Source organism: Dreissena polymorpha, chromosome 11 (assembly GCF_020536995.1).
Source record: "Dreissena polymorpha isolate Duluth1 chromosome 11, UMN_Dpol_1.0, whole genome shotgun sequence".
Lineage (NCBI taxonomy): Eukaryota > Metazoa > Mollusca > Bivalvia > Myida > Dreissenidae > Dreissena > Dreissena polymorpha.
This window is the reverse complement of record NC_068365.1, coordinates 13,456,477-13,484,156: the sequence shown is the minus strand read 5'-3', so window position 1 is coordinate 13,484,156 and position 27,680 is coordinate 13,456,477. Positions and strand designations below refer to the sequence as shown.

The window sequence follows — 27,680 nt, the reverse complement described above, 5'->3', positions numbered from 1 at the left end:
TAGACACAAAATTTATATACAACACAAGATACTAATAATAAAAACTGACATGATGGTGAAAATTTATGAAACAAATTGACAACAAAAAATCAAGATTCTTAGACCAGATTCATTATGTCCAGTTATGGCTTCTGAAGTTATTCTTGTGAGTCTTCAAAAGTTATTTTCAACAATTCGTTGACACACTTGATGGCCCTCACTTGATGGCCATGTATAGCACTACAGGACAGTGGTCGCTGCCCATCACATCCTTCCTGATCACGTGATCACACAGGTTGTCACGGAGACGCTCAGAGAGAACAAAGTAGTCCAGGCGCCTGAAAACAGGGTGAGCGGGGAAAATTTTAAGATTCTATTGTGATACCAAATTATTTTGCTGTATAATAAACTTAATAAACCAATTATTGAGTTCATTGGAAAAGTTTGACATCTTTGTTTGGGACATTTTGGTAAGATTGTTTGGGAAAATGATATTAATTGACATTGGGAGAGTCAGTAAGAGGATGTAATTTTTGGTAAAAAGTATAAACAAAAGAGTAAACCATGATGTAATGAAGACAGCATGGAACCTATTCCACATGAAGAAAATGATTTTTAACACAAAAGTACTGTCCAACAATATTAGCGTTTTAGTGGAGTGACAATACAAACATGTTTTAAAACTAGTTGGATTTTGGCCATTTTTAACAGTATTTCAGTCATATCTTAGAGGCCAGTTAAGCAACTCACAACTTTCCTGGTTCAGCAGATTTGCCAGTACTAAGTGCTCAATCATTATCATACCTAGAACTGACAACTGCACTACTTGAAAGAGAGGAAGGTGAAGAATGGCCAAAGAACGGATTTCAAGATCAATTCCAACACGAGCGGCCCCACTTGAGTTCAAAACCCCTATCCTATGATTTGTAGTCCAACGCTTCATCAACTGGGCTTTCAAGCAAGGTAAAGTATGATTGTTATTAATTTATCACCAATCAAAGTCAGATGTTATCCTAAGTTCATACATATAAACTAACTACTTGCACCTACCAGCCCACATTCTTTCCTCGTGCGTTTCCCATGTAAGTCCAGAAAGTGTAGGCCCCCTCTTTCTCAGGGTAGAGCACCCTAAATGAGTCAATATAGCCCTCGGCCAGCAGGTCAGTGAAGCCCTGTCGCTCCTCCACCGTGAAACCTGCATTCTTCTTGTTTGTCTTTGGGTTGGCAATATCTAGGAAAGGAACAATATAACACTAGAGAAGCATTAAACCTTTACCTCTAAAAAGCAAAGCGAAAATGGATGTAACCAGCATAAAACCGCAGCAGCCTGCGAGTAACTCTCAGTCTGTTCAGGTTTCATGCTGTTTGCTGCGCATCGGTATCTAATGGTTACACATCAAAGATTTAAAACTTGAATCTAGTAAGATTTAATTAGATTTTTTAAGGGAATACAAACATGTCAAAGTGCGTATCTGAGAGGTAGTTATTAAAATAAAAAAAATCATTCAGCAGGCTCAGAAAACCTCAATAAGGCTTTCTACGCAAGGAGTTAACATGTTGGGTGCTGAATAAATCTTAAGTTTGTAAGTATTCAAAGTAAGTTTGAAACGTGTGGAGAATGATTTTGTGCAAGACAAAGAAACTCAAGCATTTTTACCCAAAGTTTTTATATATTTTAAAAGGTAATAAAAAGCACAGAATCTGTCAACAGTATTACATTTTAATATAGAATTTGTCTCAACAAAAACATTTGATTCCATTTTTAATTGGTAAGCATTTACAACTGATATGTATACAATTGCACATGATAAAGAGTTTCAAGAAATTGTTTACAGTTGAATGATTGGTCAAGATATAACTTTTCCAGTTAAATGATTGGTCAAGATATAAATTTTCCAGTTAAATGTTTGGTCAAGACATAAATTTTTCGATGAAATAAATAAATATGGTTGAGTGTTTAATTCAGGCTGATCTTGAAAACACCAATGTTCTGCACTGAACATTTCAAGGTGGCCCAGTTTCATTAAATTTTGTTTTGTTAATTGCATATGTGTGTGTTGTGTCTGGTGTGTTTTTTTATTCTATGTCCCTTTGTTTGACATTTGGTTGCATGCAATAAATAAATAAACACATGCTATAGTTCATGGTTTTTCTCCTGCTGGTGCAGCTGGAATTGCACTTGTTTATATTTGAGCTTTAACAAGTTTGTTGATGTATCAAAGTAAGTAAGTGGCATGTTCTGGGAAAACTGGGCTTCATGCATTTGTGCAAGATGTTGTCCCAGGTTAGCCTGTACAGAATGTACAAGCTAATCATTGATTACACTTTCCTCCTAGTCTGGATTGTCCTTTAGAAGAGGCATCCTTTCAACACACAATTAAGTAAAAGTGGAAAGTGTTGTCCCTAATTGGCTGGTGCAGACTGCACAGGCTCATCTGGGGCATCACTAAATGCTCTTGCATTAGACTCCCCAGAACAAGGCCAGGTAGTTATCCCCACCTATTTCCTGGTGAGCCACATTGAGATCTCCGCACATGATGACTGGTTTCTTCTTGTTGAGATCGTTGAGGAAAGCCCTGAAGTCCACATCCCACTCCTTAGACCGGTAGGGGAGTCTGGGCAGACCGCGACCCGCATTGGGCACATCTGGAGAAAGGATGGACAGTCATAAAGGGGAATGTCACATAATGGCAGTATGTTGACAATAATGCAAGAACAGCTGTAGGCAAGTTAATGTTACTTGGCTTGACAAGCATTGGGCACATCTGAAGAAAGGATGGACAGTCACATAAGGGAATGTCAGTCAATGGCAGTATATTGACAATAACGCGAGAACAGCTGTAGGCAAGTTAATGTTACTTGGCTTGACAAGCATTGGGCACATCTGAAGAAAGGATGGACAGTCACATAAGGGAATGTCAGTCAATGGTAATATATAGACAATAACGCGAGAACAGCTGTAGGTAAGTTAATGTAACTTGGCTTGACAAGCATTGGGCACATCTGAAGAAAGGATGGACAGTCACATAAGGGAATGTCAGTCAATGGCAGTATACTGACAATAAAGCGAGAACAGCTGTAGGTAAGTTAATGTTACTTGGCTTGACAAGCATTGGGCACATCTGAAGAAAGGATGGACAGTCACATAAGGGAATGTCAGTCAATGGCAGTATACTGACAATAAAGCGAGAACAGCTGTAGGTAAGTTAATGTTACTTGGCTTGACAAGCATTGGGCACATCTGAAGAAAGGATGGACAGTCACATAAGGGAATGTCAGTCAATGGCAGTATATTGACAATAACGCAAGAACAGCTGTAGGTAAGTTAATGTTACTGAGCTCGACAAGAATTGGGCACATCTGAAGAAAGGATGGACAGTCACATAAGGGAATGTCAGTCAATGGCAGTATATTGACAATAACGCGAGAACAGCTGTTGGCAAGTTAATGTTACTTGGCTTGACAAGCATTGGGCACATCTAAAGAAAGGATGGACAGTCACATAAGGGAATGTCAGTCAATGGCAGTATATTGACAATAACGCGAGAACAGCTGTAGGTCAGTTCATGTTACTTGGCTTGACAAGCATTGGGCACATCTGAAGAAAGGATGGACAGTCACATAAGGGATTGTCAGTCAATGGCAGTCTATTGACAATAACAGGAGAACAGCTGTAGGCAAGTTAATGTTACTTGGCTTGACAAGCATTGGGCACATCTGAAGAAAGGATGGAAAGTCACATAAGGGAATGTCAGTCAATGGTAATATATAGACAATAACGCAAGAACAGCTGTAGGTAAGTTAATGTTACTTGGCTTGACAAGCATTGGGCACATCTGGAGAAAGGATGGACAGTCAATGGAGTCTCGTTTGTGCCTCGCTTGGTAAGAAACAGTTGTCTGATGGTGAAAAAAGATTTTGGGTTCAAGTAGCTGATCAACCGCTCTTATCCTCATGCGTTTCATTTGAAAAAAGCAGTCTCATATGCAATCAAGGCTATTAAAGTTGTAGAGAATTCAAATCTAGTTACTTCCCAGACACATTTTTCAGTAGATAATTCAACTTACAAGCTGTCACAAGGTAGAATTGGTCAAACTCAGCTGTTATCACACGACCTTCGTCATCATGCTTGTCAATACCTGAAAGAATCAATATATAACTCTAAACATACACATACACATAATTTGGAAACGCAAGACTGTAGGAAAGCGGAGTATTTTCATATGGCCTAAGAGTATTGTGATGCAATTGCTGGTATTATTTGCAATACAAAATGGCCACTTAATAAAGTGATAAAGTGAACAACTTTGAAGTGGAATGTTCTCACAGCTTACTTGGGGTATTGACTAAGTTTTGGAAAAAAATTACCACACATGCCAGATATTCCGATCTTGGCAGGACAGTCTTGCTTTTGGGGTCTTTGTCCCAGATATAAGACAATTTGTCCCAACATTTGCAAAAACGATTTAGGTTCTAAAAGTTCACAATGAAATTCATCTGTCTGGCTTTAACTTACCCTTGCGTATCCCTTTAATGCCCTTATTTACCTTATTTACATTCCAATTTCTCTACTCGAGTGTTCCAGTGTTTTATTTTTACACCTTATTAATGATTTATTTGCAATTTATTGATTTTATCAGGCATTCACACAATGGTGCTTTTATGTTAAGGATCGCTAATTGCTATTGATAGAAATATTGTACTGAAATAAAAGCCAATTGAGTTTCATGATCCTCTTAAGTCCAAAAATACTATTATCCTGTGTATTATACCACCTCAGGTGTAAATCTGTCAAAACAGCGACATTTATATATATCAAACATATTGAATGATGACAAATACACATTGATGTTTCACATAAATTTACTCTTTTATTTACTGACTTTCAAAAATGGTTTGCATATATTTCATCAATCTAAAATGTAGAGATGGTTGAATACGTACAGTGCTCAAAGCAGGCACAACCCATTTATTACACGATTTACACACGTTCAATTAGAATGCGCCTGTCCTGAATATATGTCAAATAGAGCATACCAAACATCTCAATTTCCCGAGTCATGCACAAAATGCACATGACAGTTTACTTCCCAAAAATGGAAAACATTTGTGTTCATGAAACACATTTATCGTCAATAACGGCCAGAATTATAGTTTTTGTAAGCAATATACTGACTACTGACTAAAGTTAAGATTGAGTATAGGAATGATTGATCGTTTTTATATTCATGTGGGATATTCAGGCTTTTTGTTCAAATGTTCCGACAATTTTTGTGGAAGGCTCCTATTTGGATCTGGAAAAATCTGGAATGTATGTTTATTGTACTGCAATTTATTATAAAGTTCTTAAATTAAAAATTTCATAAGTGTAAGATCGCCAACAAAGTATATAAACAAGAATGACAATGGCTTTAACCTCACTATAAACAACTTGATTGCTATTTGCAAACAATGGCTGAAGTATGAATCAGGCCTTTTCCTGGTCATTTTGGAAAAAATGCAATTTCGGTATTTCGAGCTTCTATGGGAAAAAATGCAACTGATTTGGGAAAAACTTATTTCATACAGCTCTTTATAATAATTCACATTATAAGAAAACAAGAGATGTGTTTGTTAGAAACACAATGCCCCCTTTTGCGCCGCTTTGAAGCCATATATTTGACCTTTGACCTTGAAGAATGACCTTGACCTTTCACCACTCAAAATGTGCAGCTCCATGAGATACACATGCATGCCAAATATCAAGTTTCTATCTTCAATATTGCAAAAGTTATGACTAAGGTTAAAGTTTAGTGACAGACAAACAGAATGACAGACAGACAGGCCAAAAACAATATACCCCCGATCTTTCGATCCGGGGGCATAAAAATCATATAAATTACAGTTATACACTTAAGTCTTTGTTCGATGTAACTGAAATAAAATTGAGATATGATAATAAGTAGACACTAAATGGGGATTTTTTTATTTTTTTTTGGAATTTTTTACACTTTTGATTTAGGAATGGCTCCATTTAAATGATTCGTAGATAAGTCAGGGAAAGGCCTGTGAAACCATGGTTACAAACCAAATACAAGTCAGTCGATAAAAATAAAGTCTTAATTAACCTGGGCATAATCTAAATATGCAAGTCAAACATTAAGACTCACCCAACCAATGGTATAACATCTTTAAACTTGGTCTAGCTAAAGATGCAGTAACTACCAATAATATCACATTAAACAACAGCTTTATCTCAAATATTAAAGCAAACAACACTTTGTGCCTAAAGAGGATTTTCACTAAGTAGAGACTTCCTTTAAGCAAAAAATACCAGTGCAGACTGCACAGGCTAATCTAGGAGGACAATTAACCCACATGCATTTGACCCCTTTTCCAGCAGCAAGGCTAAAATAAAACTCACCCAAGCCATAGGTCACATTTAAGGGCTTGGTCTTGCTGTAGATGGCTGTGCCTGCATATCCAGCCTTCTCGGCAGATGACCAGTAGTCATGGTAACCATCCACCTTGACATCGTCGGGGATGTCCGCAGTGGCACACTTGGTCTCCTGGATACACAGCACATCTGGGCTCTCATCCTTCAGGTAGGACAGTCCTCCTTTCTGTAAAACAAACGTAGGCTTTAAGTCAATGTTCTTTATGTAGAACAAACATAGGCTTTAAGTCAATGCACTCCTTTCTGTAAAACAAACATAGGCTTTAAGTCAATGTACTCCTTTACGTAAAACAAACATAGGCTTTAAGTCAATGTACTCCTTTCTGTAAAACAAACATAGGCTTTAAGTCAATGTACTCCTTTCTGTAAAACAAACATAGGCTTTAAGTCAATGTACTCCTTTCCGTAAAACAAACATAGGCTTTAAGTCAATGTACTCCTTTCTGTAAAACAAACATAGGCTTTAAGTCAATGTACTCCTTTCTGTAAAATAAACATAGGCTTTAAGTCAATGTACTCCTTTCTGTAAAACAAACATAGGCTTTAAGTCAATGTACTCCTTTCTGTAAAACAAACATAGGCTTTAAGTCAATGTACTCCATTCTGTAAAACAAACATGGGCTTTAAGTCAATGTACTCCTTTCTGTAAAACAAACATAGGCTTTAAGTTAATGTACTCCTTTCTGTAAAACAAACATAGGCTTTAAGTCAATGTACTCCTTTCTGTAAAACAAACATAGGCTTTAAGTCAATGTTCTCTTTTCTGTAAAACACATAGGCTTTAAGTCAATGTACTCCTTTCTGTAAAACAAACATAGGCTTTAAGTCAATGTACTCCTTTCTGTAAAACAAACATAGGCATTAAGTCTATGTACTCATTTCTGTAAAACAAACATAGGCTTTAAGTCAGAATCTCATTTTTATTCATGCAGCAAGCTTGACAAAAATAACTTATTGTCTAAATATAGTTACCATAACTTATCTGATTAAACTCAGAATAATGTAGAATCTGTTACTTCAAAGTAACAAAAAATAAATTTCTTATGTTCAGCTTACATAAAAAACTCGCATGATGAACATGATTGAAAAGAAAAGCTAAAATCAATAAACAAAAAACTGTAACACCAGAAGACAACATACATCCATCCAGGCGCGGATGCCATTCACGTTCCAGGAGGCGATCTTCCAGTTGGGCTTGCGTCCATCCTTGGTCTGGCAGTCATGCGTGAAGTCCATGCCTGCAGTGAGTGAGGACTCCTTCCTCAACTTGGACTTCTCCTCTGTCTTGCTCTCCTTCGATTTCTTGACAGCCTGAGTTTGAGACAGAATTTTTAATATAATTTTAACGTATTTATGTTTGCTCAATCGTATCAAGAGACAAATGCTTATTAAAACGCTCTTGAGCCTGTCTTTTGGTTTAAACCACTACTTGGGTGTTTTTTGGAGAGATCTAAAGAACCCTCCCAGTGGGGATTGAACTCATGACCTCTGGGTCGCTAGACAGACAATATATGATCCACTACGACCATTAGTGAGAAAGCGTAAGAAATGATTCCCTTAAAGCTTTTATCAAAGCCCCTTTATCTCTCTTTATCACAGATAGTTTTCTGTAAGAGCTTTTTTCTTTATCTGGGAAAAGGGCCTATCTTTACATTTCAGCGAATAATACCTCAACAAAACTGAGATAGAGGAACTAATATAAAAAAATATATAAAAAATTGCATAAATTCCAATAAATTCTATTGTTTGGTCACTGCTTAAGTCAGACACAAAACTCTCGCAGATATATTGCAGGGAAATAGAACAATATTTTGGTTGATTAATAAATTGTAGTTTGGATCAGTTTCCACAGATATTACTTAGATATTACTTATGCGCATAATGATATTGTATTACATTTATTTGTATGCATACCATCCACAAAATCAATATGACTAGACCATGTTTTTCATAGATGAAAATTATTTGGAAAATATTTAAAAATCACTGAATTTATCCCACATTTTGATGTGTCACCTTAATTAAATGCATAAATGTTTGTTTATCCATATGTATTTTTTCAACAGTGTTTCAGTCATATCATGGTATTCAGTTAACCTTCTCAACCTTTCCTGGGCAAGCTGGATTACCAGTACTAAGTGCTCAGTTAACCTTCTCAACGTTTCCTGGGCAAGCCGGTTTACCAGTACTAAGTGCTCAAACTTTTGCCAGTTCCTGACAGCTGCCCTACTTTAATTAGAGGAAGGATACCCCATTGAATATAACTTCCATGACCAATCCCTACAAGCTATGTGGCTGTGCCGGAAATCAAATCCAATATCATTGGATTTGCAGTTAAATCCTCTTACCAACTAAATTTGTATCCTTATTAGACTTACTGGTTCCCCATTTTCTGTTGCCTTATCTGCCTTCTTCTTTCCTCTCTGCTTTGCTGGCTTTTCCTGGTTTTCAAATTTAAAACACTGTCAAAAACACTGAAGCTTGAATCTGCTAAAGACGTTTTAAACTTTAAGAAATGTAAGAATGGAATAAGGTGCAATTGATTGTATACAAGGGAAAACACACAAAATACCTTAATGCAAAAACTTGTCAAAAATCTAATGCAGTCAATAATGTCAGACTTTTAAGGAGACTGAAACAATTCAAGAGTCAATTCAATTCAAGGTACTGTTTGAAAAATAATAAATAACTTGCTAACTAGGCAATAGATTTAATTTTATCTATGCTAATTAGAACATATCTGGTGGTTACATGGAAGAAATCGGGGGAAAAATAATCGCATGTAAATAGTGTTTCTTATATTTCAAAGAAGCCATTAACTGGTAAATAATGACTAATTTGATAACATATTATTACAATTTTACCAAAAATTATGAACATGTGTGATAAGTGCAAGGTTTTTTAAATCTGATTTGGGGAAAAGGGCCTGGCCTTTTTTGAGGGGAAAAAAATGGCATGAAACGACCTCTTTTGGGGAAAATAAGGTAAGTCTTAAATAATCAATTTAACATATTTTACTGTTTTTAAAACAAATTCAAGGAAACAGATAATTTAATTATGCATGCAATGTTTTTCTATTTTCTACACTGAATCAGGTTAACTTATATATTTAAAGGTTTAAATTGGAATTGGGAATTTTTTTTTCACTTGGGAAAATAACAACTACATTTTCATTGGGAATGGGGTCGAAATTTGGACCCATGGCATAGGGCGGAAAAGGCCTTATACATGTATATGACCTTTGACCTTGAAGGATGACCTTGACCTTTCACCACTCAAAATGTGCAGCTCCATGAGATACACATGCATGCCAAATATCAAGTTGCTTGCTTCAATATTGCAAAAGTGTACATTAAATGAGCGATTTTGACCCATATATTTGACCTTTGACCTTGATGGATGACCTTGACTTTTCACCACTCAAATTGTGCAGCTCCATGAGAATCACATGCATGCCAAATATGAAGTTGCTATCTTCAATATTGCAAAAGTAATGGCAAATGTTAAAGTTTGACCAAACCAACAGACAGACCAACGTACAGACCAACCGACAGGGCTAAATCTATGTGTATTGATTCATGCCAGGTTCAAACAGAAATCTCAAACCTAAATTCAAGCACTTTTCAAGGACTTTCCAAGGCCAAATTTTCATTTTCAAGTCCGAAAACTGTACGTTAGTTTCCTTTAAATAATGCATTTTCCATTTGCTTGGATTGGTCTTTCTTGTTTAAACTTTCATCAAAAGACACTGAGTACTGAGACACTGAGTACTGTCCACTTATAGAACTATTAAGTACAGTTTTGAAATGTTCAGCTAGCCCCAAAACAGCCACATATGCTTTGCTATGGTACTGTCATGGAACACAACCTGAAAAAACTTTGTAATGTTTTTAATTGGAATTAAAGGATGGTTGTGTGCAAACGGTATGCAATACCCACAATACTTTCGCGTTCAACATATCATTTTTTTAAACGAATTTGTCTATGGATGTCTGCGAGTTTGATACTACTGCTGAAAGTTGTGAAGGTCCTGGAATTTGAATCTTCTATCTGCACACTCTCTGTGGCTGTGCCTTCCTGGTTCGACCCCATTTTTTTAAACGAATTTGTCTATGGATGTCTGCGAGTTTGATACTATTGCTGAAAGTTGCGAAGGTCCTGGAATTTGAATCTTCTATCTGCACACTCTCTGTGGCTGTGCCTTCCTGGTTCGACACAGATGGGCTGTTGTTGTTTACAGTACACTCCACGCGTTTTCCCCAATTTCCCTCCATACTCCGCGGGTTTCGACCTGGAGGGAGATTAAGAAAATCCCGCTAGACGCGGCGTTTGCATGATTTTGGACGCGGCGGTTAACGATCGGCAAAACTGATAAGCCGACGCGGCGGCCCTCCGCGTTGGCAACGCGGGGGAAACTCCGCAATTTTACGAGATAACGATCAATTTTATTTTGTTGATTCCTGATTTTCAAATAAAATTACATTTATTACAATTACATACATGTACATGTAGTATAATATTTACAATTAAAAAAAACAACCAAGATAGATCGATCCCGACGTGGTCGTAGAAGAAGTTGTTGTTGTATAGAAAACTCGTTGATTTATGACACACAAAAGTCGTCTTTTAACTAATACTTACCAATAAATATAAACACAGTTTGCAATATTGTTTTTATTTTGATAATTTAATCCAAAGTTTTCATGTTAGCAGGTGATTTTCTATACTGAAAATGTATACAAATGACCAAGGACCTTAAAAATCTCGCAAATCTGTGTGAATTGACAGTTTGACGTAATCAAAGAAAAGCCGCTTCATGTCTAAAGGCATAACTTACTCAAGTAAACACGTTCAACGAATGCATAAGGAATGGTTTTAATTGGCGGAACAAAGTCAATTCTCTGCTCGCTAATGCATTGATTTTCTCTTTGTTTGTAGGTTATTCCATTGATTGCTAAAAGGTGGTAACTATTGAGTTGATAATTGCATTTAATATTCACAGTTGTATTCTTGTTGCGTCGACATTCTAAACAATGTTTACCAGTAATAATGGACCAAATCGGCAGAGTGACATTCACACATGTTAATCCCTTTTGTCAAAACACCGCAGACAGCAGTCTACACAATAGGTCAGTAGACAAGCTTTGCGTGTTTTCATAACGTCAAACAGTTAAAATCCAGTTCCGCCCAGATGTCTTCTTTAATCCGTTTATAGTACAATTAGTGTTAAAATAATTACTCTACTAAAATACCGTAACGATAAAGATTCGGCGTGTTAGATTTGAAATTATTTTAGAGGAAATATCAACTTATTCGCGATATAATTTCGTTAATAAATACCAAAGAAACTTTTAACCGAAATCAACAAAATTCAATGTTCTCTGCGCTACAAAGTTTGTATAAAAAAATCAATACACGCACGCTTTGCAGGAGTATACATTGTACCTTGACCTTGTACATTGCAGCATAATTTTCGCGCGCTTTTGTCGGGAAATCTAATGATGACTGTATATTGGAAGCATTTGTAAACGTCGTGTTAACAACTAAAAATCGTAGTGTGTTTCGGATTACAAATTATTATTCTCATTTGGAAATTTTACGGAACATTTATTCTTGTGTCATATGTGTTTTGATTTAAATATTAATTTGTCAAATGTATTACATTAGACTATTTCATATTGTAGACGTACCTGTGAATTAAAAAACAATTTTAATACGTATTAATTTTCTATACAATTATCTTTTTTATACATGTACTACAGTATTTAAACAATATATTATAACAATGTTTTTATTTTTTGGCATGCCCAGTAGCACACTGCTAACGCGGCGTTGCGCGGCGATCACTGATAAGAACGGAAAGTGTCTGCATTTACCGACTAGCCTAAAGTAATACACGCCGCGGGAATTAGCGAACGCGGCGTAACGCCGAGCGTTTTATCGAGTTCACCTCGCTCTTCCAACGCTGCGTGAACACTCGCTAGCAGAAAAAAACCCGCGGAGGGAGCGCGTTTTTTGGGGAAAACGCGTGGAGTGTACTGTATGTCTGTTTTAGATTTAACAGTATTAACAATAGTACCTTCCTGTTTAACAAAAAACACATCTCAGGAACCCTGTTTGCTTCTCAATTTCATGTTTTCTTTGAGGGTTTCCACTTTCTCGTGGCTTTCAAAGCGCTTTCCCCCATACCCCCGACATCAATGGTCTTCATACAGACCAGACAATGTGCTTTTCAAATGTCATTTGTTTTCTGTACCCAGGAATATTCAGTTATCCACCCTGGTTTGAAACGACACTTCCCCGTCGCTGCATTTTCACTCGCGAAAATTGATCACAATGGAAAACCTCTGATGTAGCACACATAATCTGTGACGTGTACACATAACATTTCGTACTCAATAGTGTACGAAACTTATATTTCGTACTCAACTTTTTGCGCGAAGGAATCTATGATAAATATTTTCGTAATATTTCCCTTAAGAACGATTTAAGTTTATAATTAAAGCAATGATAAAAGTAATTTTGAGCAGAAATAAACATTTTCAAGGCTTTTTTACACAAAATAAGCACTTTTCAAGCACTTTTTTAAGGCCAACCTTTGTTCAAGGGCTTTTCAAGCCTAGGACTCGTTTTCAAGCATTTTTCAAGCACTGTGCGAACCCTGTGTTTAACATTTATTTCATTTCAAGGTGTGTGGCTTTAAATATCATGACCACCTAAACTAGCTTTTCACATCAGTCATGAGACAAAACTAAGAAGCTCAGGTTAATAAACGCAATGTGGAAAGTTTATTTTCTAACTTGTTATTATAAGTTTTAGTCAAACTTACATGTTCCACCTCTGCATCTTCCTTTGGTTCAACAGCCACGGTTTCCTCTTCCTTGGTCTAATACAAGTTTAAAGAAATGTTATAAGCATACACTATATTGTAAATGCATTTCACTGTAACAAATGTATAATTGGAGGTACATGTATTGATACAAAATAATGCAATTATCATATCAAAGAAAACAAGCCAAAAACATTTATTATTTAACAAACCGTTTCAATGGCTTCTGTTTCTTTGGACGCATGCATTGCCTTCTTTCCACGCTTAAAAGTACAAAATTAAAATATTTCATAATTTGCAACAGCAAATTTTTTCCCTTTAAAAACTATCCATAAACGGCAATTTTAAAATTGACAAAAAATTACTGATTCCCAATCACCATCTGAAAAAAATTCCCAAAACTTAGAAAGGGTGGATTGATTTAGTTTAAAATTTGGTTTTTGGAAAGTGAACAAATAAGTGATTGGTTGTGTGCAACCTTGCTAAATTAAATCAGGTTAAATAAAACAGTGTGTTTGATCATTCAGGCTTTTCTTTTTCAACTGAATTTCTGTAAACAAAATGAGTCACACTTGTAAATACTACACACACAAAATTGAATGAGGACATATGATCATCCTCGTGGATGCCTGCCTTTGCCTTTGCCAAAGTATAGGTTTAAGAAACTATCATACAGACCCTAGAAGAATATAAGGTTATTGAACAATTACAGGTCTGTGATGAAGCTTGTCAGCCCCAAATGAGCACCGAAACTTAATATTTCATGCAAAGAAAAACATGTTAAAGAATATTTACAATTTTTTTTGCAATTAAGCACAAAGCAACTAAAAAATAAAACAATTTATGTGTTCTAAGTGTTGTGACTTCTGGACCGACTTAACCGTATTTAAATTTTTATATTGTGCTGTTTACTGTCGCCAAAGGAAGATTTTCAATGCTGTAGGCAAAATCTTTCTTGTTAATTGATAAAGCAAGCCAAGGTGGTCATGCCGAAGTTGTTGCATTGCATTTTTTATGGTAATTAATTTAAATCAATTGGACATTGATTGCTGTCAAAGAATATGATTGTTGGATTAAAAAACATGTTAATATCATTATATATGACGTAAGTTTTAGAAAAGTAATAAACACACAATATTAGTGTTTTTCCAAGGAGGGCATAGGTTCGTGGAAAAGAAAATTCAAAAAGGGCATTTTAAAGCGTTGTTCATGCAAAAAAGGCGAAACAGTGCCAACAGCCAATTATTTTTTGTTGTTGTTTTATGGGAAGGGAGGGGGGCAGTAATTTATTAATATCTACAATATATATGATATGTGTGTCGTTTATTTGTATTTTTCAGGGCATATTTCTACAAGAAAGTTATCTGCATCCTATATTCGATGCGTCTTATGTATGGACAATCAAAATGAATGTCAAAATTTTATGTAACAAGAGCTGTGTTTGTGAAACACAATGCCCCCCATTTCGCAGCTTTGAAGCCATATATTTTACCTTGAAAGATGACCTTGACCTTTCACCACTCAAAATGTGCAGCTTCATGAGATACACATGCATGCCAAATATCAGGTTGCTATCTTCAATATTGCAAAAGTTATGACCAAGGTAAAAGCATTTGGGACAGAATGACAGGCCAAAAACAATATATCCCTGATCATTTGATCCGGGGGAATAAAAAAAACAGAATAACATAAAAGAGCGAGTGCTTATCTTTACCAGAAAATATTTATGGCTGTTGTCATCAAACAATTGTAATTTTCACAGAAATTGGGTACACAATATAAACGATTAGTAATAGAGTATGGTCTCACGGTGCTGAAGATGTGAGCGGTTGTAAATCTGTTACAGGTGAGTAACAGTGTCAATATCAATTTATTCTGATAATTTCAGTGGTTTTGAGGCAGTTTGTTCTGTGCCTTTGTTATATCTAACGCAATTATCAGTCCCTATGGTGTACTCCTCCACAATTAAATTGTGGCCAGTTCCTTAAGAAACCGATGATGGCAAACTGGTGTAATCCTCAAGGGTATTGTTGTAAAAATATTTGTTAACACTTTAAAGCATTTTAACAAATTATCATAGAATTCATTACATACAGTGGTTTTTTTTGTAAAAAATCAGGTCTGATATTCCGTCCCATTCCCAAAGAAAAAAAGTAATTATTTTTCCCAAAAGGACCTAAAAATTCTCAATGAAAGGTTCCCGAAAAAGTTTTTTTTTTAAGATTTCAACATTTTTTTCATCTCCCATCGATATTTAAGTTCAACCATAGAAAAAATAATACTGACAACACTTCTTTTCTCAATTTGAAGCATTTTTAGCAAAACAGCAACAATACAATAAATTTCTCAATTTTAGTCAAAACACAGCAATTTTTCCCAATTCAAAGGGACCTGGCCCCATTCCCAAAATGGTGAAAAAAACACACTGATTTACGTTTTGACGTTAACAAACAAGCTTAAAATAAACAGCGAATGTGTATCTTGTGTTGATTCTTTGACCTGATAAGAAGGGCTGGAAAATAATGCTACGTCAGGTCATATCCATGGCATGATTTTTGTATAAAAACTTTGTAGCCCAGAGAATAGATACCTTAATTTCTGGTCAATGTTCTGTAGTTCATTGTAACAAAATTATATCCAGAATCAGGGCTTTTTCTCCTTTTTAGCTATGGCCTTATAAAGGCTACTTTCCCAAAGAGACAGGCCTCTTCCCCAAAGACTTCTTTGAAATGATGCAATTTTCAAAAATGTCAAGCTTATTAAATACATTCAGGGTTTTATTTTACTAAGAAAGTGACACATTTATTTAAGCTTTAAAATCAAATTTTGTTAATTTTGATTGCTTATTTATCCATCTCAAACTAGCTAATTTGCAGTGGTGGCAAAAACTTGTAAATAGAAATAAGCATCTACGGAGTTGGATTAGAATTTGTAGGTTGCAGTTCCTGTTAATTTTTGCAAAGTCACGCAGAACATTTGCACTTTACCGCTGTAAATGTTGTTAGAAGAATCCTCAAACTAAACGTGCTTACATCTCAGGGCTTTTTTTAAGCGGACGCCCGCTTGCCCGTGCCGGGTTAAAATCATCTCGGGCAAGTGATTTTCCAAAGTAGATAGTCCGCCGGACAAGTCCGTTTCGTATTAGCATAATTGCGGTATTTTTTTCAACTTTTCCCCTTCTATCTATTTATTTTCTTTGGGTCAATATATTGTTTTATCAAGTACAAGCAAAACGAAATTTGATTGGTCGCTTGGGTTGTATAAGCCAATCTAAATGCTCAAAACAAGTTCTACTCGGCAGATGTTTCAACAAGGCGGACGGTAGCGTCCAGCCAATCTTTTCTACTTTTAATAAAAGTAACTCGAAGCACTCAAAGGAACAAACCAAAACAACCGAAAAAGAAAAGAAGACAAAATATGAAAATGAATAACGAAAGCGTAACTTTCAAACAGCGTGGCTTGATGAATTTCCATGGCTTGAATTTGATAAAGAGTCGCGATTGATGAAATGCAAGATTTGTCTCAAACTCTGAACAATCATTTTCACATTACTATTTTGAGCCCTTCCCCCTTTTAATCTATGCCATAACTTGTATAGATATAGTGACAAGTATACCGTTTTACAATTTTAATAGTAATTATTAAAAACTCTTCATAAGTATTGCATTCAATAGTGACTATTCAATGAAATAAAACTGTCCAGATTTTGTTTTGTTGACAAATTTATATTATAAAAACGATTATTATTTTATTTTTGATACATCGAATATAGCTGAAATTAAATCTAGCATAATAATGCATGTGAATCAATGCTTTAAAGATCAAATGACATTAAAAAATTGACTTCAAAATAGGGCAACCAGTTTTTAATATGGCAAGTAGATGTTCAAAGTAACTTGCCCCGGACAAGTGAGTGTCAATTTCTTACGTTGACCCCTGCATCTGAGTCGTTAAGCCCATGCTATATAACGTAATGGATAAAGGGAAGTCACTCTATATGTCATTAGTGTTTGTAAACGTTTTTTTAATGATTTTGACAGACTTCCATATTGTAATGGGGAAGAATGTTATCTAGATTTGATTGGGAATGGGGCCGTTTGCTTTGGGAATGCCTCCATTTTCCGGAGGCGCAAACAGTGGTGAAAAACCCCTGAAATCAGAGTAGATGAGTTATAGACATTGATTTAAACTGTTGTTATTTTTTCCCCAAATACGTCTCTTTCGCACTATTTTTTCCCCTCTCACCCAGCGTCTTACCTTTTTTCTAAAAAAAACCCTGACTTTGCGAAAATTTTCCCCTATCTCAGTTTTTCTGATAATTTTTTCCCCTAAAAGGAAGGCCAGGACCTTTCTCCAAATCAAGAAAAAAAACTGCCAATGATTTGGAATTGGTTTTTCCTATATTATTTAAAAAGAAAATCCAAACAAATTTGGATGTTGTGAAAACACACTGAGCAAGTCTACTGACCTATTGTGTAGACTACAATGTTTTGACTAACAGGATAACAAGTGTGAAGTTTGGTCAAGGGGCAATTTAGATGTTGTCAATCAGAGCTCCAGATAAGGTTTTGAGAAATTCTTAACGCTACTACCAGATTTAAAAAAAGAATTCTTAACTCTGAAATTTCATTCTTAGCGTTACTTCTAAGTTTTGGAAAATAATTCTTAACTTTTCTAAATGACCTAAAAATAAATAATAATGGTTATTTCCATGCAAAAAATCAAAATAAACATACTAGCAACTTTATTTATCATTCAGTATTATACATGTACAATTTTATTTTTCAAATACCTTCATATGCCCAAACTGTGCTTACATTGCATGCATTAAATGAATTTTTACATATTTCACAATTAAAACGCGTCTCCCCTTCAATCTTTTCAACGATTAGCAACGGGAATTGTCCCTTCCACTCGTTCAATGTTGTTTTTTTGTTTAAGTTTGGACCCGTCGTGTCGCGTTTTTGTATAGCTTTTCCCACTGTGTCGGCAACTGAACATACAACTTTGTATAAGAATTAAGATCTTATCTATAATGTCTTTCTTAACATTCAACTTCGGCTCACTTTGAGTACAATATGTTAAAAGCGTGTTTTTGCACGCTTTGCAGTTTTTTAGCACGCTCTCTGGGCGCCGCCATTGTTTTTTGACAGATTGACTGTACACGCTGCTTTTATTGGAAAAAATGCGCTTTGTTAAACAAACCCGATAACCATTCTATATAATCACCGAAAAGATCTTTAATACGCGAAAAGAACTCAATAAAAATCTATACGAAACGATGTAAAAATAATATTTGTAACTTGATTTTGTAATTCTTGATGGTACGACAAGATTTTAAAATAAATATAAAACGGACTTGAAAATAATTTGTAATTACAAAAATACGACCCTTATCTGGAGCTCTGTGTCAATAAAGGCTTTTGCCATAGTGGGGCTTCAGTAAGGCGGCGCAGCGCAGTTCCAGGCAAAAAAGACTTGGGAAAATATACATCCTTTTTAATCCCCTTAAGACCTTTGCAAGCACCGGTCTTAGTCTAGTAGACACTGGATAGAATAAGTGTTACACCTTCAAATCAAATTATATTTTTCCAGGGAACAAGTAATGATGCAAATGTAAAATATTTCACCAGAGAAATATATTTGTATAGCTGGAAAAGGTAACTATATTCTCTCTAGTTAGAACATGGTGTGGCCCTGAGGCCAATTAGTAAATTACTTTGAGCTTTGAACTGAACTCTTGTTACCTTTGGCTTTGCAAAGGACCTCAAACGTTTAAATGACAGCGAGGGTTGACCGTTTTTCGACAATGGTGATATTGTTCGATTCAAAACAGGACAAATAAAGAACCGAGAGTATCGACGACACAATGTATCTATATGTCTCATGTATTTAATAAATGTCCCACGAGCCTCGAAAACATATTTCAAAATAAATTTATTCATTTGATCGCACATTGACCGATACTAACAGGCATTTTCACTTTTCTGAGATATATTCTTAAAACGCCTTTAAGAAGTCGTAAGCCTCAGAAGATGTCTTCAGTTAATGCAAAGATTTAGAAATCCAAAACAAAGACAGCCGCGTCTTTTTGCGACTGTTTTCGCCGGTTTTAGATTTTTAGACGAAAATCCAAAAGTTATTAAAATACAAATTATCGGGTCGCAAATTATCCATTTTCAGTAACAAATATTATGGTCATTGATCAAATTTAAAATGTCGTCTCTTTTGTTAAAGAACAATTTAATTTAGCAAATGAAACAAATCCATGACAATAAATATTTTCGTATCATTATTGTCCATGCGTTTCATAACCAAAAAACTTCGGGATCGCTGAATGCTTCGTAACCTATGACGCTTTCTGTCAAAAATTCCCTAATTTGATGGAAACGAAAAGTCGTGGAAATGTTGTGTTTGTCATTATTGAGAGACGTTTGAATGACACTTTAGTTGCAACCTGGATATCACTAGATTGTGTTTCATTGAAATTATACAGTACAAAGGTTACGGACGTTGCATATAATATTAAACGGTGTACACGTAAGCCAGCATGATTGTTATTTGCACGAGATGATGGTTATTAAATATCTAAGTATAGCATTAGACAAGCATTCAGATTCAAAATGGTGTACGGAAGAACAGAGATACCGACTGACCATGTTACGCTTTTCATTCTACTTGCTCAGGTCATTAATCAGTACATTGTTACATTGGCAATACGTATTTCAACGTGAGAAATGATAAGTGAAATAAAGGTAAAATGAAACCATTTACTTGCAAAAATGATCTCTCATTTTCTTTATAGCCATTTTAACTGTTGAAGTATAAAAGATCTTTACTGATTGCTGAATTGATCCTGTTTAAACTGATGCTAACGCTCTTAAACTGTTAAAGTAACAAATTCAATAATACGACAAATTTGCGTATAAAGGCAATCTCAATACAATATCGATACAGATTACTTACTCTTCGTAGCTAACATCTTGTGAAAGCAAATTTAGGCGTTCAATAATTGGACAAATAATCCTTCGGTGTTCAATTAAGTATAAGGGATCAAGACTGTTCAATAGTTATTGGTACATCCACAGCTAAAACAACATGAACGAAGCAGGTGATAAAATTAGCATCAACTTCAGTGTTGTGAAGGACCAGAGGATAGTGGTCTGCACTAATATGGAATACTTCGAAGATGATCTATATGAGTGCATTATTAAGAATAAAAAGGCCCCAGTGTTTCAGTACATCAAACGCGGCCTTGATCCGAATCACGCGTTTCGAAGCGTTGACCGACCTGAACGACTTGGAAAGACCATGCTCGAGATAGCTGTGCTAGAAGGCTCCACTGACATCGTCAAACTTCTATTGGATCGTAAATGTGACGTGAACCTTATGTACATTGTTAACGTTAATCAGTTTTCCTATCAACTGGAGCAGTTCAAGAAAATGGAGCGTCTGAAACTAACATGTATATACCGATGCATCGTTTACTCTCAAGTGCATTTAGTACGAATGCTAGTAAGTGGAGGTTTTGACGTGAACATCCATGATGAACGGGGATGTTCGGCTTTGTGGCACGCTGTAGACCAGAATGACTATGAAATGATGAAGGCTATGCTAATTTCAAAGACTGCCGATGTAAACAAATGTGACAATACCAGTAAATTGACGCCTTTACATATCGCCGCGATGAAGGGCAACGTCAAGATGTCATCGTTATTGATTCAGCGCGGCGCAGACGTCGATCGGGTTCAACTTCGTGGATCAACTGCGTTAGTTCTTGCATGTAGGTCGGCAAATTACGACACTGTGAGGATTTTACTTTTAAACGGTGCTGATCCAAATCACGTCGGATTTAACGGTCACAACGTCATATCGACAGCGCTACAATCAACGACAGATACTCGTATACCCAAGATGCTGCTCGTATGCGGGGCCCTTGTAGATCAAGAGCTCATAGATATTTGTAGAAAGGAGGGCAAGAAATTCATGCTGTTTAAGGAGCATCCTGAATTCTTCGAGCTTTTAAAAGAATGCGCATCCGTTCCACGCTCCATGAAGACGTTATGTTGCTTAGCTATTCGCCGGCTGCTGGTTAAGTCGGGAAGTAACATGCATTTGATAATGAAAGTTGAGAAACTTCCGCTTCCAAGGTTGATCAAAGATTACTTGTTGTTTGGGCACGTATAGTTTGCATTTATAGAAGCTTAGTTCGTGTTGTCAGAAGTTGTCTTTGTGCCGTTTTTTTTACCAAACTGTGAAAAACGGTTAACATAATTGTTTAATAAAATGGCGTTTGTTAATTTACTATCCATATTTACTCGATCCGAAAGTCGTCTGATGATACAGTTAAAGCGGAAACCTTTCGAACATTTCATGAAGTATCCGTCTTTCGATGTTGATTTGTATGTTCAAATTGTTTTAATGCTTTCTCTCTAATTTAAGTATTTTCATTCCGTTGAGTACGTTTACTTTTCGTAAAAAGTATTTTAACATTTGCATTTACACGCTTTATCAACAGTCAACTTCACGAAATGAAATTAATAAAACTCTGCTGTGTTTTACAATATACCATGTTTAATCAAGTTATCAATTTTATTTGGATAAAATACGCTTATAATTATCATCAACTTTCGCTTTTTACGCTTTTGGTAGTATGTCTCCACGCCTTTCATCTATGTATGTGATTAAAAATTCATTAATTTAATATAAATATTATTGCTATAAGTTATTTGTGCGTTGAAGGTTTAATACATTCACCAACAAGTGTGACCGTGAACCAATCGTATACACGTACGTAATGCCTCGGTCACACTGTCACGAATCAGAGCTACGCACAAGCTACGAATACTTTTCGGCACAGTTCGTAGCTATCCTTACTGGACCGTGGCTCTCCGTACTTGATCCGTGATCAGTCGTAGTAGTTTTTGGATGTCCGTAGCGACTCTAGACAAATTTTGAACATGTTCAAAAAATTGCTACGAATTTATCGATCGTAGCGTATCCGTAGGAGTCCGTACTAATCCGTACTAGTTCGTAACGACAACCGTAGTCGTCCGTACCTTTTCGTAGACCAATTTTTTTTCAATGACTTCTACGAATTGATACGAAGAACTACGAAGCGGTACGGTTACGCTACGTATTAGCTACGAGTATTCCACGGATATACCACGGAAAGCAACGGTTCTAGTACGTTGTACTACGGATAGGCAGGAATTTGCACGATCTTGTACGATGTACTACATTTCAGCACGAAACAGTACGGACATGTACGGTCCACTACAATAAATTGCTACTGAAATACATCATTGAAATTATAAAGCAACCGTACTTGCATTTGTTGAGTTCACAATCACCAACCGCCAGCAAATTGCGTTTGCGAAAAATTTGTTACACTTGGATATTGATATGGCACAAAACACAGGTGGTTAGCGTGTGGCTATGATATTTATTAGTGATAACATCATTTTAAATGATACATACTCATCTTATAACAAACACCGACCTAAGTAAATGTCTCGCGGTCTTTGAGCGGCTAGATATTTCTCTGCTATATTGTATTCAATTGACTCAAAGAATAGTATGAACCTACTGATAATTTATGTTGATAATCGGAAAAACCAGCAAAACTGGAATACACAGCTCAATTATTGGCAAAGCACTAGTTAAATGGTGTAAACCAGTTGTGAAGTACCGCATACAATATCGACAGACATTCAATGTATTGTGATATAAACAATATGAAGATACAAGATCATTTAGTGAAGGGTAATAATTAAAAGGTAAATATTAAGTGTATGCTAATTGTTTATATGCATTGCAATTCTCCTCATTGATATCTACACACCCAATAAGTTTCATGGCACTCCTTCCAATTGATTTTTACACACCCTTGAAGTTTCATGTTGAAATGTTGTATCATATCTGAGATATAGCCCTGAAAAAATGCATCATACAAAAACAACAAAGCGCGATACCTCTTATTTAACAAATTGAAGGGTTATGGTTCTTAAGCATGGCACTACTCCTCATTAATATCAATACACCATTGAAATTTTATGTTGAAATCTTGAATGGTATCTTTGATATAGCCCTGAAAAAATCACCATACACAAAACAACAAAAGGCAATAATTCTTATTAAAGAAAGTGTAGGGTTATTGTTTTTGTGCATGTCACTTTTCCTCATTGATATCTACACCTATGAAGTTTCATGTTGATATCTTATATAGTTTTTGAGATATATCCCTAAACGTTTTTTTTTGTGACAGACGAACTGACGGCCGGACGCACGGACAGAAGGACGGACGTACAAAGCCAATTGTATATCCCTCCGCCTTTGGCGGGGGACAATAATAAAAAAGCGAATTGTGAAACAAAAAAGCGCCATTATAACATTCATAGTTTTATGTCATAAAATTATTTAAGGCTTTTTCATTCCAACGCTAATCTTTTATTTCAAATGTATTGGACCAGCTATGTGTGTCGGAAGAACATAATTTGGTATGCCTCTATCATTTAACGTGAAAAACATGAGGATGAGTACCAGGATTTTCAGCCAGACTCGAGGGTGTCAGTATCTTCCACTTAATGTATGTGAGTCACGATTCATGCTGAGGCAGCTGTTTCTACCGTTTCCTCTCGGTGATTTAGCAGAACACATAGCGTCTCAGGTAGGTTTCGGTGTTAGGTTCATTTAAGCGTTGATTAAGTCCAAGGCAGTGTTTTTGTTACGATGAATATTTGAGGTGCACGTTTGACCCTCTTGTATAAAATAAGGGTACATTTGTTGAACTAAGGACAAGACTTATATTCATTAAATTACTCAACATGAATTAAATAAAATGAGATAAATATGCATGTTATTATTCAATCACGTCTTACCATTTTAAAATCCATACTTTTGAACCAAAATTGCTGGAGGTAGCTTAGCTCTGAGGCTCCACTTACATAATCAAACTTCTCGTGGATCATTAATGTGACGTAAAGATAAACTGCATCGTTAATGATAATTTGTGTTACTATAAGCTGGAACAATTCAAGAAACGAAGCGTCTGATACTCATGAGTATGTACCTAGGCATCATGTTTGCTATTTCCACGAGATGATTGTTATAAAATATCTGAGAATAGCATTACTCCAGCATTATAAAAGCGTTTGTGGCAGAACAGAGATGCCGACTGACCATGTAACGATTTTCATTCTACTTGCTCGGGTCATTACTCAATACATGGTTACATATGCAATACATACTTCAACATGATCGCCCTATTCCACTACGAAAACAAGCCCACGATTCGCTACGATTTCTCAAATTTATTGAATCGGGAAGACTTGTGACAGTCTGCGATTCATTTACGACAGTGGTACGATTGAGTTACGACGAATCGTGGGTATCGGTTGAAGTCTTGCGAATAGGGTCGCGATTTCACTACGATGTGTAAGAATCTATTGCGACTGTACTACGAACGTTGCAGATCGGTCACGACTAAGCTAGGACCTAACCGTTCGCACCCATGAATTCGGCGCCAATATCTAAATGCTCAAAACAAGTTCTACTCGGCAGATGTTTCAACAAGGCGGACGGTAGCGTCCAGCCAATCTTTTCTACTTTTAATAAAAGTAACTCGAAGCACTCAAAGGAACAAACCAAAACAACCGAAAAAGAAAAGAAGACAAAATATGAAAATGAATAACGAAAGCGTAACTTTCAAACAGCGTGGCTTGATGAATTTCCATGGCTTGAATTTGATAAAGAGTCGCGATTGATGAAATGCAAGATTTGTCTCAAACTCTGAACAATCATTTTCACATTACTATTTTGAGCCCTTCCCCCTTTTAATCTATGCCATAACTTGTATAGATATAGTGACAAGTATACCGTTTTACAATTTTAATAGTAATTATTAAAAACTCTTCATAAGTATTGCATTCAATAGTGACTATTCAATGAAATAAAACTGTCCAGATTTTGTTTTGTTGACAAATTTATATTATAAAAACGATTATTATTTTATTTTTGATACATCGAATATAGCTGAAATTAAATCTAGCATAATAATGCATGTGAATCAATGCTTTAAAGATCAAATGACATTAAAAAATTGACTTCAAAATAGGGCAACCAGTTTTTAATATGGCAAGTAGATGTTCAAAGTAACTTGCCCCGGACAAGTGAGTGTCAATTTCTTACGTTGACCCCTGCATCTGAGTCGTTAAGCCCATGCTATATAACGTAATGGATAAAGGGAAGTCACTCTATATGTCATTAGTGTTTGTAAACGTTTTTTTAATGATTTTGACAGACTTCCATATTGTAATGGGGAAGAATGTTATCTAGATTTGATTGGGAATGGGGCCGTTTGCTTTGGGAATGCCTCCATTTTCCGGAGGCGCAAACAGTGGTGAAAAACCCCTGAAATCAGAGTAGATGAGTTATAGACATTGATTTAAACTGTTGTTATTTTTTCCCCAAATACGTCTCTTTCGCACTATTTTTTCCCCTCTCACCCAGCGTCTTACCTTTTTTCTAAAAAAAACCCTGACTTTGCGAAAATTTTCCCCTATCTCAGTTTTTCTGATAATTTTTTCCCCTAAAAGGAAGGCCAGGACCTTTCTCCAAATCAAGAAAAAAAACTGCCAATGATTTGGAATTGGTTTTTCCTATATTATTTAAAAAGAAAATCCAAACAAATTTGGATGTTGTGAAAACACACTGAGCAAGTCTACTGACCTATTGTGTAGACTACAATGTTTTGACTAACAGGATAACAAGTGTGAAGTTTGGTCAAGGGGCAATTTAGATGTTGTCAATCAGAGCTCCAGATAAGGTTTTGAGAAATTCTTAACGCTACTACCAGATTTAAAAAAAGAATTCTTAACTCTGAAATTTCATTCTTAGCGTTACTTCTAAGTTTTGGAAAATAATTCTTAACTTTTCTAAATGACCTAAAAATAAATAATAATGGTTATTTCCATGCAAAAAATCAAAATAAACATACTAGCAACTTTATTTATCATTCAGTATTATACATGTACAATTTTATTTTTCAAATACCTTCATATGCCCAAACTGTGCTTACATTGCATGCATTAAATGAATTTTTACATATTTCACAATTAAAACGCGTCTCCCCTTCAATCTTTTCAACGATTAGCAACGGGAATTGTCCCTTCCACTCGTTCAATGTTGTTTTTTTGTTTAAGTTTGGACCCGTCGTGTCGCGTTTTTGTATAGCTTTTCCCACTGTGTCGGCAACTGAACATACAACTTTGTATAAGAATTAAGATCTTATCTATAATGTCTTTCTTAACATTCAACTTCGGCTCACTTTGAGTACAATATGTTAAAAGCGTGTTTTTGCACGCTTTGCAGTTTTTTAGCACGCTCTCTGGGCGCCGCCATTGTTTTTTGACAGATTGACTGTACACGCTGCTTTTATTGGAAAAAATGCGCTTTGTTAAACAAACCCGATAACCATTCTATATAATCACCGAAAAGATCTTTAATACGCGAAAAGAACTCAATAAAAATCTATACGAAACGATGTAAAAATAATATTTGTAACTTGATTTTGTAATTCTTGATGGTACGACAAGATTTTAAAATAAATATAAAACGGACTTGAAAATAATTTGTAATTACAAAAATACGACCCTTATCTGGAGCTCTGTGTCAATAAAGGCTTTTGCCATAGTGGGGCTTCAGTAAGGCGGCGCAGCGCAGTTCCAGGCAAAAAAGACTTGGGAAAATATACATCCTTTTTAATCCCCTTAAGACCTTTGCAAGCACCGGTCTTAGTCTAGTAGACACTGGATAGAATAAGTGTTACACCTTCAAATCAAATTATATTTTTCCAGGGAACAAGTAATGATGCAAATGTAAAATATTTCACCAGAGAAATATATTTGTATAGCTGGAAAAGGTAACTATATTCTCTCTAGTTAGAACATGGTGTGGCCCTGAGGCCAATTAGTAAATTACTTTGAGCTTTGAACTGAACTCTTGTTACCTTTGGCTTTGCAAAGGACCTCAAACGTTTAAATGACAGCGAGGGTTGACCGTTTTTCGACAATGGTGATATTGTTCGATTCAAAACAGGACAAATAAAGAACCGAGAGTATCGACGACACAATGTATCTATATGTCTCATGTATTTAATAAATGTCCCACGAGCCTCGAAAACATATTTCAAAATAAATTTATTCATTTGATCGCACATTGACCGATACTAACAGGCATTTTCACTTTTCTGAGATATATTCTTAAAACGCCTTTAAGAAGTCGTAAGCCTCAGAAGATGTCTTCAGTTAATGCAAAGATTTAGAAATCCAAAACAAAGACAGCCGCGTCTTTTTGCGACTGTTTTCGCCGGTTTTAGATTTTTAGACGAAAATCCAAAAGTTATTAAAATACAAATTATCGGGTCGCAAATTATCC

General features: G+C 35.7%; 2 protein-coding genes across 7 annotated transcripts; one reads left to right on the top strand and one right to left on the bottom strand.

Moving 5' to 3' along the window:
• Positions 1 to 27,640, bottom strand: LOC127850388 (exodeoxyribonuclease-like). 6 transcript variants are annotated; one of them, XM_052383403.1, is made up of 10 exons: positions 27,477 to 27,640; positions 13,457 to 13,507; positions 13,245 to 13,301; positions 8,794 to 8,856; positions 7,556 to 7,726; positions 6,383 to 6,581; positions 4,047 to 4,118; positions 2,479 to 2,625; positions 1,030 to 1,210; positions 1 to 317 (listed from the first exon to the last, which is right to left on the bottom strand). In XM_052383403.1, the coding sequence occupies exons 1-10, from the start codon at positions 27,480 to 27,482 to the stop codon at positions 197 to 199; spliced, it is 1,068 nt and encodes a 355-aa protein (XP_052239363.1). In that variant the 5' UTR covers positions 27,483 to 27,640; the 3' UTR covers positions 1 to 196. The 6 variants fall into 6 exon arrangements, with proteins under 6 accessions (XP_052239363.1, XP_052239361.1, XP_052239362.1 ...); XM_052383401.1 differs by lacking the exon at positions 27,477 to 27,640 and adding an exon at positions 27,253 to 27,456; XM_052383402.1 differs by lacking the exon at positions 27,477 to 27,640 and adding an exon at positions 19,216 to 19,379.
• Positions 19,558 to 21,544, top strand: LOC127850390 (ankyrin repeat and SOCS box protein 8-like). The gene has a single exon (XM_052383407.1). The coding sequence runs from the start codon at positions 20,343 to 20,345 to the stop codon at positions 21,429 to 21,431; it is 1,089 nt and encodes a 362-aa protein (XP_052239367.1). The 5' UTR covers positions 19,558 to 20,342; the 3' UTR covers positions 21,432 to 21,544.
• Positions 27,641 to 27,680: the final 40 nt, after the last annotated feature.

Bases quoted from the DNA above. Each gene is read 5' to 3' on its own strand.
- LOC127850390 (XM_052383407.1), top strand. From the start codon at position 20,343: ATGAACGAAGCAGGTGATAAAATTAGCATCAACTTCAGTGTTGTGAAG.
- LOC127850388 (XM_052383401.1), bottom strand. From the start codon at position 27,450: ATGAATAAATTTATTTTGAAATATGTTTTCGAGGCTCGTGGGACATTT. The intron at 13,508-27,252 runs GTAACAAGAGTT...TGTACTTTTAAG, and splicing joins GGTCCTTTGCAAAGCCAAAG to CGTGGAAAGAAGGCAATGCA. The intron at 8,857-13,244 runs GTAAGTTTGACT...TTTGAAAACCAG, and splicing joins AAGATGCAGAGGTGGAACAT to GAAAAGCCAGCAAAGCAGAG.